The sequence below is a fragment of the Microtus ochrogaster genome, chromosome 10, assembly GCF_000317375.1.
Source record: "Microtus ochrogaster isolate Prairie Vole_2 chromosome 10, MicOch1.0, whole genome shotgun sequence".
In the NCBI taxonomy this organism is placed as follows: Eukaryota; Metazoa; Chordata; class Mammalia; order Rodentia; family Cricetidae; genus Microtus; species Microtus ochrogaster.
In genome coordinates, this window is record NC_022016.1 from 20,945,750 (window position 1) to 20,963,635 (window position 17,886).

Genomic DNA, 17,886 nt, shown 5'->3' on the forward strand with positions numbered 1-17,886 from the left:
AGGCCAGCCTGGTCTACAAGAGCTAGTTCCAGGACAGGCTCCAAAACCACAGAGAAACCCTGTCTCGGAAAAGCAAACAAACAAAAATCAGGAGATCTGACTTTAGATGCAGCTTCACTTCTTTCTGTCGGGACCACAGTTGCTGGGCCCACGCTGTGCAAAGTGAAGAGTTACATAGTCACAGTCTTTGGAGAAGACAGGGGTTCCCAATTCACCCCCAAGCATTCAGCCTTGCTCGGACTGTCATTGCTAGAAAGAAAGATCAGTGTATATAAAGAAATGGGTCATCTTTAAACAGTGAGTGGAAATACATAAAGCCATATTCCATGCCATAGCTTGGCACATCACTTTGCCTCCGAGACCCCTGAAGCCACAACTTGAACCCAGGCTGGCTCTTACCTTTCCACAATGTGGTTGAAACACAACTCAGCTTGCAAGGGTCGCTCTAAGTTCTTGAGGCAGCATCCCTTCAGTAATTTCACCAAGCACTCATCATCCACAGAGTCAGCAGAGTCTTAAAACAACAAGAAGAAACAGCAGGGGGAAGACTTCATTGTTTTCTGTGGTGCCTGGGATGAACGCTAGCTAGTGCCTCATTTTTATGAGGCGAACACCCTGAGCTGCCTTGCCAGCACAAAAATACTTGCCAGAAATCCTAATTGAGAAGAAAACTAACTGATGTTGGGCTTTAGGGGGAACCGTTTAATAATAAGCTTACTAACCTACTACATAAAACAATGGAAATGCCTGTTCAGAAGAACACTGAGCTTACACATTCTACGTCATTCATCTAGGGAGACTGCACAGGCAGATTTTCAGGTGGTCATAGTAAATTCTGTGCCCTTAGCTACAACAGGAAATCTGATCTCTAAATAAAGAATGAGCCTCATTAATTCTCTCAGAGGTAAAGGAGGAGGAAGCAGGCTGTCTCCTCCTGTTGTTTTGGCTTCTAACTGTGCTGGCGTCCGTGCAGGAGAGGGTAGCACCTCCATATGGAGAAGCAGATGGCCTCCCACCCGTTCAAAATGCAGGAAGCAGAAACCTCTCTTCCAGATCATTATGTTTACAACCTAGCAATTCTCCCAGGTTACGTTCTTTCGGGGGAGGATTATGCCACGAAATGGTTCTGAACTACAGGAAAGGCACCTAAAGTCGCCACAAACGGCCATGCTCCGGGAAAATGTCAAGGGTTTCCTTTTCCTATCCAGACCCCTGTCTTCTCCAGCGCAGTCTGGAGATGTGTCAAGCTGAGTGAGCCACATGGTGTCGTGGCTATCTGTCAAAGGTAGCCAGGCCACGTGTTCTGTTTGTGAAGATTTTTCTGCTTTCTTCTTTTGCAAGTGACAGGCAAAGAAGTCATTCTAAGACAGACTGCTAATTTACACGTTTCTGCCTGTGACAGCAGTGTGGAGGGGCGGTAAGGGGGAAGAGGACTGGATCCTGGGAGTCTCCATACTGCTGCTGCACGCTTTGGGTTCGAGTCTCAGACCTCGTCCGTGACACGTGCTGGTCTTTCAGTTGGTAAACCCTCGCCTATGGGAAGCAACAGTGCTACTCACCCAACTGGAAGGGGCTCACTTCACTTCTAAGTGTTAAACACATGAGATTCACCTTGAACTGTCCAGTGCTAATATGTCATGGGCCACACACTCGGAAAACCACAGATACCAACACCACTGACCTTTCCTTCTATGAACTTGGAACCCCTGACCTTACCTCCTCCCACTTGTAATCCACGCTTCTATCAGGGAGTCAGACCCAAGCCCAAAGCCGGGTCCACACTGGCCGCTACCTTTCCATCTCATTTATGTGCATTCTATTGAATTCTGAGAAGCAGTTTTCTAATGTTCTGACAACTTCTGCTTGATCAATGAATAATGTTTGAGGTGGTACAGACAATGACTACTAAAAACCCAGTAGGGCACTCTGTGGAGATCTTAAGTTAGCAGTTTAACAGGGCTTCATATGCCATCTCTTCCACAAACTCAGAAGCAAAGCCCAGTTCCCCTGACCACAGCACATTATCACATGATCACTCCTTGTCATGACCTGCACTCGTACACAAGAAGAAGGGCTGAACTGGAGATAAGGCTGCTGAGATGTCCTGTGGGTGAAGACTCTAAGTCTGATGGCCTGAGTTCGATCCCAAGGACCCACATGGTGGGAGGACAGTACCAGTGCCCACAAACTCTCCTCTCTCTCTCACACACACACACACAGAAAAATAGGGTTTGAGACGTTTTTGTTTGTTTGTTTAAATCACAGGAACAATGCCCATGCTCACAGGTGGCACAGCAAGGCTGCCAATATCCTAAATGCGGGCAGGCTACGAAAGACAGACATTGGAAAAACTACAAAAATATCCACACTGAGCATCACAGAAACTCACTGCGGCACCGAGAGGGAAACATGGGAGCTGGCCGAAACGGGAGAAGTGGTCAGGCTGTCACACCTTCCTTTATGTAGGTGACTCTGTTTGCTATTAAAGTCACCACACAGATTAATCGCAATGACAGACAAAGTGGGTCTGCTGCCGACTTCTGGCTACATGATGAATTTGGTTAGAATCCCAAGGAAAACAGTACGAAACTTACCGCCACGTGCCGCCGCTAAGCATGTCACCACGTGCTCTCACATCTAGCTGTACCCTTTGTGTGGACGACAACCTTTACGTACCACAGTCAGGCCCTACAACAGGCCAATAGTGCCTGCTACCCTCTGCCCTTTAACTGCAACTGACAGATAGGAAACCAGAACCATATCTGGTATGGTATCTAATAATGGGCAGGGGTAGAAGCCCCACAACCTCAGTGTTGAGAGGTAAGAACTTCAAGAGGGTGGCAATGTGTGCTGTGTGCCTCAGTCTATCTCCACATGGTGCCCTCTGCCATGCGACAAGGCAGCAAGAAGGTCCTCATCAGCTGTAGCACCTGGATCCTACAGCCCCTAGGCTCTAGACCTGTGGGAAACACACTGGTTTTCCTTCATCCATCACCCGGCCTATGATATTCTGTTATAGCAGCAGAAAAAGAAAAGCAGGTCCTTAAAAACAAAAACTTTAAACTGGCCCACAAGGGCTATGCTATAAAAGTGGAATCACATCCTACATGGTCTCTTGTGACAGACACCCATTCTTTGGTGCATCAGGAGGTGATGAGAAGCACCCAGACAGCAGAAGCTCCAGCTTTGCTCTTGAGATGCACACAGAACGACATGGGCAGATATGCCCCAGGGAGAGACCAGAGAGGCATCAGAGCCAAGACAAAGACCTTGCACACTTACTCTGAGTTTGCAGAGCCGCCTCAGCCTTCTCCACAGTCACCAAGAGGTTTTCAGAAAGGTCCTTCCTTTTGGCTACTATTGAAAAGCCATTCCAGACGTACATCATTTCCTAAGGAGGAAGGATGGAAAACCACATGTGAAGTGTCTGCTAAGGACTTCAGCTCGGCGGTCGCGATCTTGTTCTAACTCCCTTCATCTGGAATTCAGTGACATAAGTTCCCCTGCTTTATTATATATAAGCCTTTTGTCTTTCACGCTCTGAGGTAAGCAAGCATATACCTTATACTCATTCATTCAACAAGCACACTAATTATCTACTAGCATACAATCCTTTGGAGAGAACAGAGATACAGAAGTAAAATAATATTTTAAACTGACACTATAAACAATTTTGTTTAATGTAAACTTTGGTTGTTACTTTTAAGTAAAGGGAAATATTTTAAAATGTCTGCTAATTGTTTACATAAAGTGTTTCCAAGCATATCACTAGAAATGATCATTGGAATATTTATTTTACTGGGCTCAGGTTCTTTTCTATCATTAAAAACATGTGTCGGCCCAGTACTGCGATCCAATATGCAGAAAACACGTTTGTTTAAAGGCCATATGGCCGAATGACAGCTCCTGAAATGTAAACTAATGGCTTCTCGTTGCAGATTATATTTAATGGGCTAACAGATGAGAATTTTTTTTGGATCAAAAGCAAATGTGTTTTTGCTTGAAAATATTTTTCTAATGTCCAGATAGTGCTGTTCATATTTTGAAGGGTATACAATGTGCATGAATTTTAAAATACAACAGATACTGTTTGAGAATCTTCTGAGCCAGAGCCGTCATGGAAATGAGGCATCAAATGATGGTGTCACAGGCTTGCTTTACGGCACTGAAAGCTAGGGGCACAATTCAGGAATGACATTTTTAAACTGATGATTTAAATTTCTTTATGAGTGTAGTATTTATCCAAGGGAGAAGCAAGCTTGGTTTGAAATTTTTATGAAAAACAGGCTGTGGCAACATCCCTCGGTATGAACAATTCTAGTGAATTCTTTGTCATTTGTATACCCACCAACCATCAGTGATTCAAAGCATGACAGAGCCTCATACACACCAGGGTCTAAGTGCTAGAGTAGACAAAGAGAGATAATGGTCAAGTAAAGTTTCTGGAAAATTCTTTGACATAGAATCTCCCAGTGCAAACCACTTAATAGCAATGAATGTGGAACAGGACTAAAGCTAATCAAGGCAACAATAGGCACCAACCGGGAGAGGGGTTTGCGGTCTCTGTGTTTAGCACAGTGATCTTGTTATTGTCTGTGCTCAAGACACAATTATAGGCCCATCATATTCCTACCTCATCCTGTCGGTCTAATCACAGGGTTCTGTGGGAAACACCCAGTCTGAGTGCTACCAGCTGCAGGCTAGCTCCTATCTGACCCCTGTCAGGGGCTGTATTCTTATTCCTCTTAAAATACACAAAGAACTTCTGAGAGTCAGCAACAAAACAAAAATCACCCAATGAAACAAGAATGATACGAACAATGGAGAAAAAAACTAAAAATGAATGAGCAGAGGAAGACACAGAAAAGTGTTAATATAGAAATGTAAGTTAAAAGGATGTAGTATCAGCCGTTTGAATTGATACAGTACGGGGGTAGAAAGTTAATGTTATCTCCTCTACCCAAACTTTAACACACAGCCTTCAGCTAAGAATCCCAGGTCTTTGAAAACATTCCCAGAGAATGACATGCGCATGTCAATGATGTTCATTGCAGCGATGCCTATGACAGTAAAACACTGGAAAACGGCACAGAACTTTCAAAGGAGAATGATTAAATAATCCAAGGGACAGAGGTCTCATGAAACCAGCCCCAGAGGAGGACTGGGACACCGGGGTGCACTGGAAACTTCCTGGGCCAAGGCTGAGAGTCAGGCAGAGCAGCATAGCCAGCACTCTCGAAAGAAGGTTTTGTTTAAAATATTCAAGTCAATGGTGTTTTCACAGAGGCTTTGCCAAAACAGAGGGGTGATGAGGAGGGTGAACTCCAGCAACACTGAAGCAACACTGCCCAGGGCCCCTGCAGTAGAACATGCTAGCCCGAAGGGATTCCTCTCTAGTGGGAGAGCCACGCCTACAAAAGGCTGTAACACAAAAGGGCGTGGCACACCGCAGCCACGAGTCTTCCTTGTTTACAATCCCACATCACAATGGCAAAGCTTTGCTTCACAGGCAGTCCAGGGTGGTCGGGCATTCCCTGTACAACCCAAGCTGGCCTCAAATCTGCAGCAACTCTCTGGCCTTGGCTGCCCAAGTGCTAAGATTACAGGTATGAGTCATCATGCCCAGAATAAACAAACTCCAGATCAAACAAACTATATTCTTGGAAAATTATTCTCTAAAGGCATTCTTTTACCTTTTTACATATCTATTAGAAAAATATAAAACTGAATTTGTGGTTTGTTTTGTAATTCAGTTTCACTTCAGTGAAGCCGTGTTCTCCCTTTAGGCCTGAACGTCCTCATCTGAAACATGGAACTGAGACCATATTCTTACCTTTATGATGAAAGTCAAATGACGTGACTTTTTTGGATTTGCCTTTATCACAATGTCTAGGACATATGAACTGATCAAAAGGCAACAGGTAAAATTTTCAATGTTTTAAAATTACTTACTATATATGAATAGAAAAATACACAATAGTTCTATAAGCTTCCCATCCAAAGCTAAGTACATTCCTTGATGCTCTGAATAGTGAATTTATCTCTAGCAAGGAGACAGTACAGAGAAGCAGATACCAGGGCAGGTAAGACGAGCTTCCCCGGGGCTCCTGAGGAGGGTGAGTACCGGCGTGCCTTCCTCACAGCGAACTTCTCGGTTGGGAGAGATTTCCCCGCGATCCTCTGCTTCAAGCCGTCTACCTGTCTGTGGAGAGACCACGCAGAGGGCAATGAGCACACATCATAGGCCAGTAGCAGCCGGGAACCTGTTCCAAATGCACATTACCGGGCGTTCCCCATGAACCGACAGTCCTAAGGTTGGGACCAGCAATCTCCATGAGGACACACATTCAGGTAATATGGGATACACAATTCCAAGAGAGCCAGTAACTCACATATTTCCTTCCAGTCATTTTAGCTGGCGTCCTACAGGTGTCAAACACAGTCCAGGCTAATCTAGGCATAAAATTGTCTATTTCCATAAATATGCAGAAAAGAGAAGGGAAGAGGCTGTGGGATGGTCTTTCTGTGTGTTGTATTTCTCTTGCTATCATTGGTTGATAAGTAAAGCTGATTTGGTCTAAAGACAGGGATAATACAGCTGGCGGGAAAGTCAGACTGAGTACAGGAAAAAGGGTGGAGAGAGAGAGACACGCCAGCTGCTGAGGAAGCAAGACAGGTTAAAAAAAATGAGGTAACACCATGGCCACGTGGCAATATATAAACTAACAGAAATGGGTTAATTTAAATGTAAGAGCTAGTGAGCAATAAGACTGAGCCATCAGCCAAGCACTTATAAGTAATATTAAGCCTCAGAGTGGTTATTTGGGAACTGGAGGGTGAGAGAGAAACCTCCGATTACATAAAGGTGTACCAACGTGAAGCTCTCAAATTTCCATAAGGCCTGAAAAAGCTTAAAAAGGGGCTTCTAAATACACAGCAATGGAGCTAAAAAACAGCTTCCTGGTTATGTCTCTCACGAGGGCGACAGTACAGAGATGCCACAACATGCAGGCTTGAGCACAGCGTGGCAGATTCCTGAAAGCTGGGCAACAGTTGTGTGGTGGATTTAGCGTTTGCTCATAGAGACAAAAAAGTCTAAAAGATCCACAGTAAAAGCAGTCCAGATGGAAAAACCTTTAAACAGGTTCCAGTGTGTTTTACAATGTGTGTAGGCTTAAGAAGGAAAATGGATATAAGTAGTTGTAGAAATACAATTGTTTTAAAAAACAAAATAAAAGTCTTTAAAGAGACAGTAAAAATAATATAAAAGAAAAAGTCATATAAATATGGGAAATACACAGGGAGTCTGGAGCCTATGTGTTATTGTGTTGATTTTGAATTTTTTGATAGCTGATGGTTAAGAGATAGCTGTTGAGAGACATGTGATTGAGAGAGCGACTAATAAAAAAAACCAACATAAATTTTTTATAAACGCCTTGGTTTTAAAACGAAAGTCAAAAATATATTTGTAAAATGGAACTTAAAAGATGCATTGCTTTGGAGAAGTTGTTTTGTTTCCACAGGAAATGAGAGGCTACGGATACATTACAGATTAAGATGGACCAGCTGTGATCAAGACCACCTGACCTTGTCAGGTGAAATCTATCAACAAAGATTATAACTAATCTTCTCAGGACTTAGCCATTATCTCAAATTTTCTCAGGAACCCTAACAATACTTTGTTCACAGACAGCAGGAAGCAGTTTGGAGACACTGATGTCCACATTCCCCAGAGTTGGGTGTTTGGATGGTCTTTAGTTATTTGGTGGGTTATGGACATTTGTTATATTTAAGGGAATATAGGAAGGTATAATAAAATAAATTTAAAGCTAATTTTGTTACAAAGTATGTATGTTTCTATTCTTGTTTAAATTATTTTTGTATATTATTACAAATTTAAGGTTATTTTTGTTATACTGTATATCTGTTTCTACTTCTGTTTAAGGTATTTTTATATATTGATACAAATATAAGGTTACTGTCATTATGCTGCACATATGTTTTCTATTTTTGTTTAAGGTATTACCTATACAGCTCATACCTATAAAACTTGTTTAATTATGCAATATGAAGTTTTAGTCCTTAAAAGCTATTTTGGCTAATAAAGAAATACAGGCTAATAGTGACCCATATCTATCAAATTTATAGTTATGTTAGATTTTCAAGGTAATACAGAGAAATAGTTCAGATAGGTAATCTTCAAACACTTCAAAGACCTATGGAATATGGCATTCATATGTCTTAAAAACTTAGACTTTTATTGACAGACACATCTGATCCTGGCAGCACCAATTATTTTAGGGGTATGATGGGCCTCAAAAATGTTCTTTATGGAGTTTTCTTTCAATGTGGCAATACTAGCCATTTGGGCAAGAAGTTACTCTTTCCTGGACTGCTTGATAATATGTTGTATAAACTGGACATGCAGGATCCACAGGAAAATGACCACCACTTCAGAGTTCCTGCTTCACAGAAGAAACTGCCAGGCATTCTGCAGGACACAGAGGAAAGTGACTGACAAGCTGCCAATATAGACAGGGCAGCCTTTCAAACTTCCTGCTTTATTGAAAAGCCTGCCAAATGCTATGGGCCTGTAGGCTGAAAATGGATGCCCCAATGTAGCAAAAACCTTTGGGTGACCGTCCAGGCAGTCAGATATCTCTGTTACTTCTAGAGTTTTGGAAGTTGCTTGCAATGCACTTCCTGTTTATTCAGGTAATATTATATCCTTCCGGGGTCTTTGATGGAGTTGAAGACTAGACAGTTATAACTGTTTTCCTTAGTTATAATAAAAGATAAATTAGATATGAAACTTTAGACTTACAAAGATAGAATAGATAATAGAGTATTTTCTTTAATTTTGCCAATACAAACAGAGTAAATATTGTAATTGTGATTCTTTTTTTTTTTTTTTTTTTGTTGTTTTTCGAGACAGGGTTTCTCTGTGGCTTTAGAGCCTGTCCTAGAACTAGCTCTTGTAGACCAGGTTGGTCTCGAACTCACAGAGATCCGCCTGCCTCTGCCTCCCAAGTGCTGGGATTAAAGGTGTGCACCACCACAGCCCGGCTGTAACTGTGATTCTTACTTAATACTTGTTTTTGTTGTATACAATTTTACTATGTTAAAGTTAAAACCTTCCTTTTCAATTAGACAGAAAAGGGGAAATGCTGTAGGATGGTCTTTTTGTATGCAGTGAATATGTTTTGCCCCCATCGGTTGATAAATAAAGATGATTTGGCCTATAGCCAGGCAGAACATAGCAAAGTGGGAAAGCCAAACTGAATACAGGGAAAAGAAGAGTGGAGGAGAGAGAGGTGCCAGTCAGCTGACAAGGAAGCAAGCTATGTAAATAATGAGGTAATGCATATGGCAATATATAGATTAATAGAAATGGGCTAATTTAAATGTAAGAGCTAGCTAGTAATAAGTCTGGGTCACTGGCCAAGCATTTATAAGTAATATTAAGCCTCAGAGTAGTTATTCAAAAACTGGCGGGCAGGAAAGAAACCTCCAATTACAGGAACCATGTAAATTGGTACATTTCCTGTTTCTCTCTGCAGATATTGCACAGATCTATAACATAATGTATCTCAGAAGACAACCATCCACTTATGCATATTTGAGATAGCTAACCAAACATAGCTAATTTTGTAAATAATCATTTTAGGATTTACTATTTTCAAAAGTCTAAGAAATTTGGACTAGGAGATGATTTAGTACAAATATTGACAGTGCAAGCATGAAGAACTGAGCTCAAATCCTCGGAACCCAGGTTGGTTCCCTGGAGACAAGAGACATAAGGGGCCCCAGGATTTGCTGGCCAAGAGCCTGGCTCCAGATTCAGCGAGACCCTGGAGAGAATAAGGGAGTGATTGGAACTCCTAACGGCATCCTCCGTCCTCGGCACATGTCTGGGTGTGCACACACACTCCTATACATGATGCACACAGACACACTGCCCGCCCCCCACATCTAAGCACATGAGAATGAAACTAGGATAGGCAGAGACTCCGTGTTCCTGGAAGAGACTGTTTGCGGGGTCTCTTTGTTATGCATAATTTTATGAGTGCATAAACAAGGGAAAGGATTCAAGAAAATATCCGGTGACATCACTGAAAGAATCAAACGAGGAGGAAGAGAACCTTGGTGTGAAAGAGCAGGAGCAAACGCCTGATAACTAAACTCTAGCTCAGGAAAACAAGTACAAGGCATGTTTCCATGATCCCCAGACGTGCAAACACATCTGAAAATCATGCTAAAGAATGACAGGCTGGCTCTCAGCTAAGTGTATTCCTCTAAGTGTGTCCACATCAGTGAGTAGAGAAATTAGAAGCTAGGGGAGTAGAGTGTGAAGGGAAGAAGTCAGATGTGTCTAACCCCGCAGGGTCCCTGTGACAGAAACAGCGTTGTGCTCACCTGAACAGAGCCACCACGTTCTCATTGGTCACTGCCACCTCCTCCTCCGGAAGCATGCTCAGAATGGCAGCTTTCAAGAACACATATGTTGCCTTGAGGAAACAAAGACAAGGGCTCACTAGAGAACATGAGATTTTAGCTTGCACACAGAAGTGACCTAGAACCCTCCCACACGTCACATTTAAAGGTGTCAGGTGAGCTGTCTGTTTCAACAGAGTCCCAGCACTAAGAGGGGTGAGTGGATATGGGGCTCCCATGTCTAACCAGAAGATATTTGCAGTTGACGCTACTGGGAAAGGGGAACCCGGCTTCCACAATGGTACACTGACTACACTCCCAGAGCAGGACGCAGCCCCGTGCGAGGAGGAGTTGGCCAACATAAAACAAACTCCATGTTTTTGGTTTTTGTTGGTTTTATTTTGTGTGTGTGTGTGTGTGTGTGTGTGTGTGTGTGTGTGATTTTTGGTTTGTTCTGAGACTTTTGGTTTATTTATTCTTTGTGGGTGGTATGATTTTCATTTTTGTAATTTAAGGTTGTTTTTTTTTTAAGAAAGGAGAGAATGTAAGTTGGGTAGGTAGGGAGGATCTGGTAGGAGTTAGGGAAGGGAACGTGATAAAAGTACGCTGTATAAACAAAATGTTTAATTTTAAAAACGAAACAGACAGAGGCTTTAGCTCTCTGCTCAGACTGAAGTGCTGAAGCACTCTGATGAAGCTGGGTCCATGGCATGTCTATCATCCCAGCACTTGGGAAGCTTAGGCAGGAGGCTGCCACAAGTTTAAGGTCAACCTGGGATTCACAGTGAGCTCCAAACTAGCCTTGGCTACAAAGGGAAATTATGTCTCAAAAAAAAAAAAGTGGGGGAAAAACCAGGTGCTCAAATACATCTGCACAGTTTTCAAAACTGATTAAAAAATATCACTATTAAAAAAAAAAGTTTGTTCCAGATGACAGTAAGTTTTCAGAGGTCATTTTCCTATGGCAGGAACGTGCCATCATGGGTAAGAAAGTGGGCAGAACAAACAAAAATCGTCATCTCTTCCTCTCAACTTCTCAAAAATGGCTCAGAGCTAACTTTAATTATCACCAAAAACCTGGTCAGGGCACTGGGAGTCTACGGAGATCACCAAGATCACAATACTGATATGGGAGATTGTAAACCCAGATGCCGTTTTTTCCTGGCAGTAAAACGCCTCTGTTGGACAGCACTTTGGGGGACTTTTTACGCCTGGAGTGCTGAGGACAGCACCTCGATTCTGTACTAGCTAATCACCGCCACCCCCTCCTCCTGCAGGTCTCTAAACTGAGCAAAGTGTCCACACCAGAGTCTTGAAGGATCGATCTTAAACGACAAACACCGTAGCCACGCAGCAGCAGAAAAGGCGGAGAGCAGTAGACTTTACCTTGGACCATTTGCTCTCTTTGCAGAGTAGGTCTGAATAATGATACGCCTGCATCCAATTCTGCTGGTATATGTAAATCCACATTAATTCCCAGTAACAGAGATGGTGAAACTGTCTCCACTCTTCTTGAACTGAAATGCATTTTCGAAACGTTTCTTGAGCCTATAAGTCAATTGCATAAAGCTGATCATCCAGATATTAGACAAGGAGATAATAACCTAATGGAAAAATACATAAAACACTTTGTACAGAGAGAACAAAAGCATCACTCGGTAAGCCACGCAATATGACATTACGTTCTCTTCCTTACGTGCGATGATACAGTTAGATTCTGCTATGTAACTTCACTTTGTGAGGGGGACCTTGTACTTTATAACACAGGAATAGAAAAGCCCTTTCCAGTGAGAGAGAAATGCCAAAATTCTTTCATAAAACACAAACCACAACAGTGTAAGAACCTCACTGATCAAAACACACTTTAAAAAAAATTCCAAATACTGGGTAGGCAAAGAAAAGGTATTGCTGCCCACAAATCAGCAGAAGGTTTTTATCAGAAAAATTGGTAAAGATGTAACCAGGCAAATCGGAGAAAAGAATAAACAACCAATAAATATATAACAAATTCACAAACTGGTTAATCGAATTTGAAACTTTGGGCTAGGCATAGCTTAGTGGCAAAGCACTTGGCCAGCATACATACACAAGACCCTAGATTTGACAAGCACAACAAATAACAGTAGTAAGAATGAAATTAAGTCAGAAATTCAATTCTTTTTTTATGCTCATCATCTGGGCAAAAAAATTTAAAGGACAGAGACTTCCAGAGTTGACAAAGAATACTAAAAATATAGATTCCCATGTTTGAAGATTTATTAATTTTTATGTGTATTTGTGAGTACCCGCACCACACACATATTGCACCACATGCATGCCTGGTGTCTATAGAGGCCAGAAGAGGGTGTCAGATCCCTTGGAATTGGAGTTATAGGCAGCTGTGAGCCACCTGATGTGGGTGCTGGGGACTGAGCCTGTGAGAAGAGCAAGTGCTCTTAACCACTGAGGTATCTCTCCAGTCTGTTTCTCATTTCTTCACAGAGGTTTAAGACTCTTCGGTAAGAGAGGCGATTTGCCTGGATGGCAAGAATGCAAGCAAGCACCACATGCCCCAGAATCCTATCCCGATGGGTCTGTGCACAGAAATGCACATAACAGTGGCTTAGTGATCAATCACTAGCAGCTGTTCTGGGCCTGAGGAGTCTGAAGGCTGCCCCTGAGCACAATAAACTTGGCATTCTTGTATCAAGGATGGCCCATGTCTGTGTCTCTCTCTCTCTGTCTGTGTGAGTGTCTTTTTAAGTCTCCAGCTTAAGTCCTGGCTCACATATCATCTTGTAGTGGTCTGGGCGCTACAGGACATTTGGATTTTCACAAGTAGCCACTTTAGTAAATATAAATATCCATCTCATAAAAGGAAGTAGAGCCATTAAAATAAACAGAAGACTTAAATACACTGACCTGGAGGAAGATCTAGGGTTTAATATGAATAGAAACAATGTTTGCTCTCATTTGTGTAGAAGGATACACAGATACACACACCTTCTTCTCTTGTACATCAAGGGAATTAACCAACTAGTGCCTCTGAGGAGGAACCAGTACAGTTGCATGGGAGGCAAAAGAAGGTTCCAAAAACTATGCAGAAACCGATAATTCTCAAAGCTTTCTGAGACCTCTTAGATTGCCTATGTGTTATTTTATACATTCTTTAAAAAAATATTTTAAACATTCTACAATAAACTATTTCACATACTTTATGCATAAACATGAATTGAGATAAATTACTAAATATGGCAACATATGTGTACAAAGTAAAAGCGTGGCTTTTCAGAATTATATTACCTATTTCTTTTTTTTTTTTATTCTAGTCCACATAGACAGATTTACTTATGTTGAGTGAGTGTGTGCTGGACACAGACAGTGCCCCAGACAACCCTTGCTGGACTAGCTACCTTCTCAGCATTGCCTTTGAGCAGCTCGATCCGGGCGTGGTAGAACAGTATGAGTGAGCCCTGCGGAGAAAGGAGAAACACACTTGAGCAGACCGTGGCGGCTGGACGGCGGCTGACAGACACCGGAACACTGAGCATACATTGGGGAACTGCTGAAGGAAGGGCGCCAGGAGACTCTCTGCTTCCACCACGTTCACTTCTCCTGTACCTGGAAAAGGAACAGACACGGCTCAGAGCTCACAGACGTGGTACACATTTACAACCAACTCTCAAACGTCACCATACACAGCGATACACACACAGAAGGGGATTATTTTGTCTTTGTTTACATCTGAGAAGCACATGATCTAAAGAGCTCTAGGGAAGACAAATTCTTAAGAATGGAGGTGGCTACTTCAGATTCCCACTGGTATTTCTACTTTTCAAGACAACGTCGACTTACTTTACCTCTAAATTTAAATTTATAAAAAATATTGAAAGTCGGGGGCTGGAGATATGGCTCAGTGGTTAAGAGCACTGACTGCTCTTCCAGAGGACCCAGGTTCAATTCCCAGCACCCACATGGCAGCTCGCAACTGTCTGAAGATCCAGTTGCAGGGATCTGACACATTCATACCAATGCACATAAAATAAAAGTTAAATAAACCATAAAACTATTAAAAAAATATTGAAAGTCCAACATGAAGGTGGAGAAATTTAGTAGCCTACTGCATAAATCTTATTTAAGAATAGACTGTCACTCCAGTACCAGGGGATCCAATGCCCTCTTCGGGCCACCGTGGGCACTAAGCATGCACACGGTACACAGGCATACATGCAGACAAAACACTCACACACATAAATTAAATACATACATAAATATAAGTAACTTTAAAAAATGTTCAGTGAGAACAACCAGTCAAGTGTCTCTGCCAAAGATGACTATGACAAATCTATCTTCCAACTCAAAAAAGCCATAGGTAAACAGCTGGAGCCTACTAGCTCTTACCAAGAATAAGGGAGATGTAGGTATGGAAAGCCAGGATGGTAAGGCAGCAGAGCGGGGACCGCATGCTGCTTCCCAACGCACCTTCCCGCAGCTGCAGAAGGCCCAGGTCCTGCGGAGAATAGTTGCATCACAGAAAAAAAAAATCCGACTGAAAAAGCACGTTTATAAATTTTCACATGTCATTTGTATGTCCTGCCCTCTGTGAACTTTGTTGTTTTCTTCACCAACTTGGAATAATGATACCATTTAAACAGAAACAAACTTCCCATTTTAAACTGGCAGGAGACAACCTGGCAAAACCTCTGCAATTGCTCACTTCACACAGAAACAACTGAAGGGAAAGCTGACATGGAGGAACTGCCGGGTACAGACTGTAAACACGCCTGTTGGGGACCATGCTTAAAACAAGAAGACAGTCCACTGTGAGGAATGCCAATCCCTAGGCAGCTGGTGTGGGGCTGTATAGGGGAGCTATCTAAGCACAAGCCTTTGAGCAAGCAGTACAGCAAGTCAGCAAACAGAGCTCCCCCCAAGTTCCTTCCTCTAGGTTCCAGCCCTGACTTCCCTCAAGGACAGACGACAATCTGCAGGTGTAAATGAGCCTCTTCCTCCCCTCCACTGTGTTTGCTCGGTGTTTCCTCAAAGCAGCGACAGTGGTCAAACTAATCATCTCTATTATGTGATCCTATGGAGAGGAATAAATTGCTCATGCCCAAGAAATACTGTATTCCTTTGATAAAATGACTGATTCTGAGTTGGTAGGAACTTGTCTCAACAGTAGAGCACTTACCCAACCACGTGCAACCCCAGGCCTGGGCTTCATCCCCAGCCCCACAGAAAATCATCCTGAGGTACAAGCTCAAGATGCTAGACAGGCAAGAACAAAGGATTCTATGCCCGCAGAGACCGCCACCCAGTGGGGAAGTGAGACAGGAACTCACTCTTTTATGGGACCAGAGTGAACTCCCTCAAAAAGAAGACTAGATGATTCTGGAAGTTAGGGACACTTGAGCCTCACTGGGACAGTCTGAGGGCACTCTGTGGAAGCAATGGCATTGATCTGAAACCTAGGAGAGGAGGCACTCCTGAGAGAACATCACCCAAAAGCTGCTGGGGAAGAACACTACAACAGAGAGAAGCGGAAATCCCTGTCCACATGAAGACAAAATGCCATTCATACCCTGTTTCCAGAAAATCCAATAAATTCTAGCAGTCTGATAATTCTTGCTGGTAGAAGAGACAGCATCTGTAAGAAAAAAACAGAAACGTGAGTGTACCTGGGTTTTAGAAAACTTTAACTATTGACAACCCAATGGTTGCCCAAGCTGGTCACAAGTTCAAAAGCTCCTACAAACTAAGCCACGTTAAACTGAGTATGAAGCGGTGAGGAGACAAAGCCTGGCCTTCCCATGACCGTTGAAGCACTGTCTTGACTCTTGTTGCGTGAAGAGAAGTGACGTGAAAGTAATTGTGGGTGAAGGTGCTTTCTTTTTTTCCGTTTAGCTGTGTTTTGTTGAGATAGGTCTCATCTGCAGTTTAAGCTAGACTTGATCCTGCCTCCTGCTCCTGAGTGCTGGATTACAGGCATGAGCACCATCCTGCTTTAAGCGAGGTCCTAAGGTAACGTGGAGGATGCTCCAGCACTGATAGAGGCAGACAGCCGCAGCAGCTCAGCTCCTTCCCGGGACATCCCTGGAGGAGAGTGGAGAAGAAGGGACAATCTCCCAGAAATGGCTGTGTGTACAGTGACGTACCAATTCATGGCTGGAACCAGTGGGCTGGGGCTAGAGAGCCAGGGACTTAGGAGGAAAGAAGAGGTTTTGGATATCTCTCTCCGAATGGAAGACATTATAGACCAGGTAAATGATGAGGGCTTTAACAGAATGGGCAATCTATGGAGAAAAATCTGCACACCCCGACACTGAGCAACACGTATGATTCTTTTCGCTACTTCATTTTCTAACCAGCTAAATCTTGTAAAATTTCCAGATCTCCAAATAACACATTGTATTCAGACAGTCTTACTCACTCTGCATCTCCCTAGAGACAATCATTCCTCAAGTTAGGTCATTCCCCTGCCCCTGCGTTTTCCACTCCAGAGCCACCATTACCACGATAACAATACTTCCAAGGCAGAAACAGTGACGTGGGAGTGTCATATATCAATCTGTTGATTTCATTGGTTAAACAATAAAGAAACTGCTTGGCCCTCATAGGTTAAAACATAGGTGGGAGGAGTAAACAGAACAGAATGCTGGGAGAAAGAAGCTGAGTCAAGGAGTCGCCATGATTCTCCCACTCCAGGCAGACACAGGTTAAGATCATTCCTGGTAAGCCAGCTCGTGGGCTACAGCAGATTATTAGAAATGGGCTAGTCCAGGTGCGAGAGCTAGCCTAGAAGAGGCTAGATAGAAATGGGCCAAGCAGTGTTTAAAAGAATACAGTTTCCGTGTAATTATTTCAGGGCATAAGCTAGAGCTAGCCATGTGGGCGGCCGGGTGCCGGGGACGCAGCCCCACCACTCCTACTACAACAAAACAGAACAGGTTCTAGGCTCCTCACTACTAAAGGCTTTAACAGTTCAGTCAGGGTGCCCACGCTTCCCTTGCCCTGTGCTATCTAAGTGCATGCAGAACTTGGTAACATTCACGACACAGGAAAACTGGTCCATCAATCAAACAGAGGTAAAGGTTTGGGACAGCATTCAAATACAGATGAGGGATACTTGGTTTTGTCTACAAAAGGTTCCAGTTTCTTTATAAATGCTTCCTTACCAAATTAAAGGCCCCCGTGCCAAGCTTGACACCGCCTTCAAACTCATAGAAGAAGTGCTGCTCCTGTTTGTTCTTCTGAATTACGTGCAGGATGGAAAGGCACTCTCTAGGGTGAGAAAGAAGAGGAGAGCATCAGTTTCCTGGGACTCTGACAGACAAATGTTAAATCAGGTCTTCTACTTGTATTATACACTATAAATATACAAATTGCATTCTATAAATGTCATTACAAAAATGCAAAATATGATTGTGAAGGCATTTCATTTGTATTTTAATAAATAAAGCCTGCCTGAAAATC

General features: G+C 42.9%; 1 protein-coding gene across 6 annotated transcripts in view; it reads right to left on the minus strand.

The window, feature by feature from the left end:
- Window positions 1-17,886, minus strand: part of Ttc39b (tetratricopeptide repeat domain 39B) — a 208,840-nt gene that overhangs the window by 16,990 nt on the left and 173,964 nt on the right. For all 6 annotated transcript variants that reach the window (XM_026781906.1, XM_026781908.1, XM_026781907.1 and 3 more), the window contains 10 exons: window positions 17,589-17,694; window positions 15,995-16,060; window positions 14,815-14,923; window positions 13,967-14,034; window positions 13,827-13,886; window positions 11,821-11,982; window positions 10,417-10,508; window positions 6,076-6,202; window positions 3,283-3,391; window positions 400-514 (listed from right to left, as the gene is read on the minus strand). In XM_026781906.1, the coding sequence (XP_026637707.1) occupies window positions 400-514; window positions 3,283-3,391; window positions 6,076-6,202; window positions 10,417-10,508; window positions 11,821-11,982; window positions 13,827-13,886; window positions 13,967-14,034; window positions 14,815-14,923; window positions 15,995-16,060; window positions 17,589-17,694 (1,014 nt within the window). The remainder of the gene's footprint in view (window positions 1-399; window positions 515-3,282; window positions 3,392-6,075; window positions 6,203-10,416; window positions 10,509-11,820; window positions 11,983-13,826; window positions 13,887-13,966; window positions 14,035-14,814; window positions 14,924-15,994; window positions 16,061-17,588; window positions 17,695-17,886) is intronic.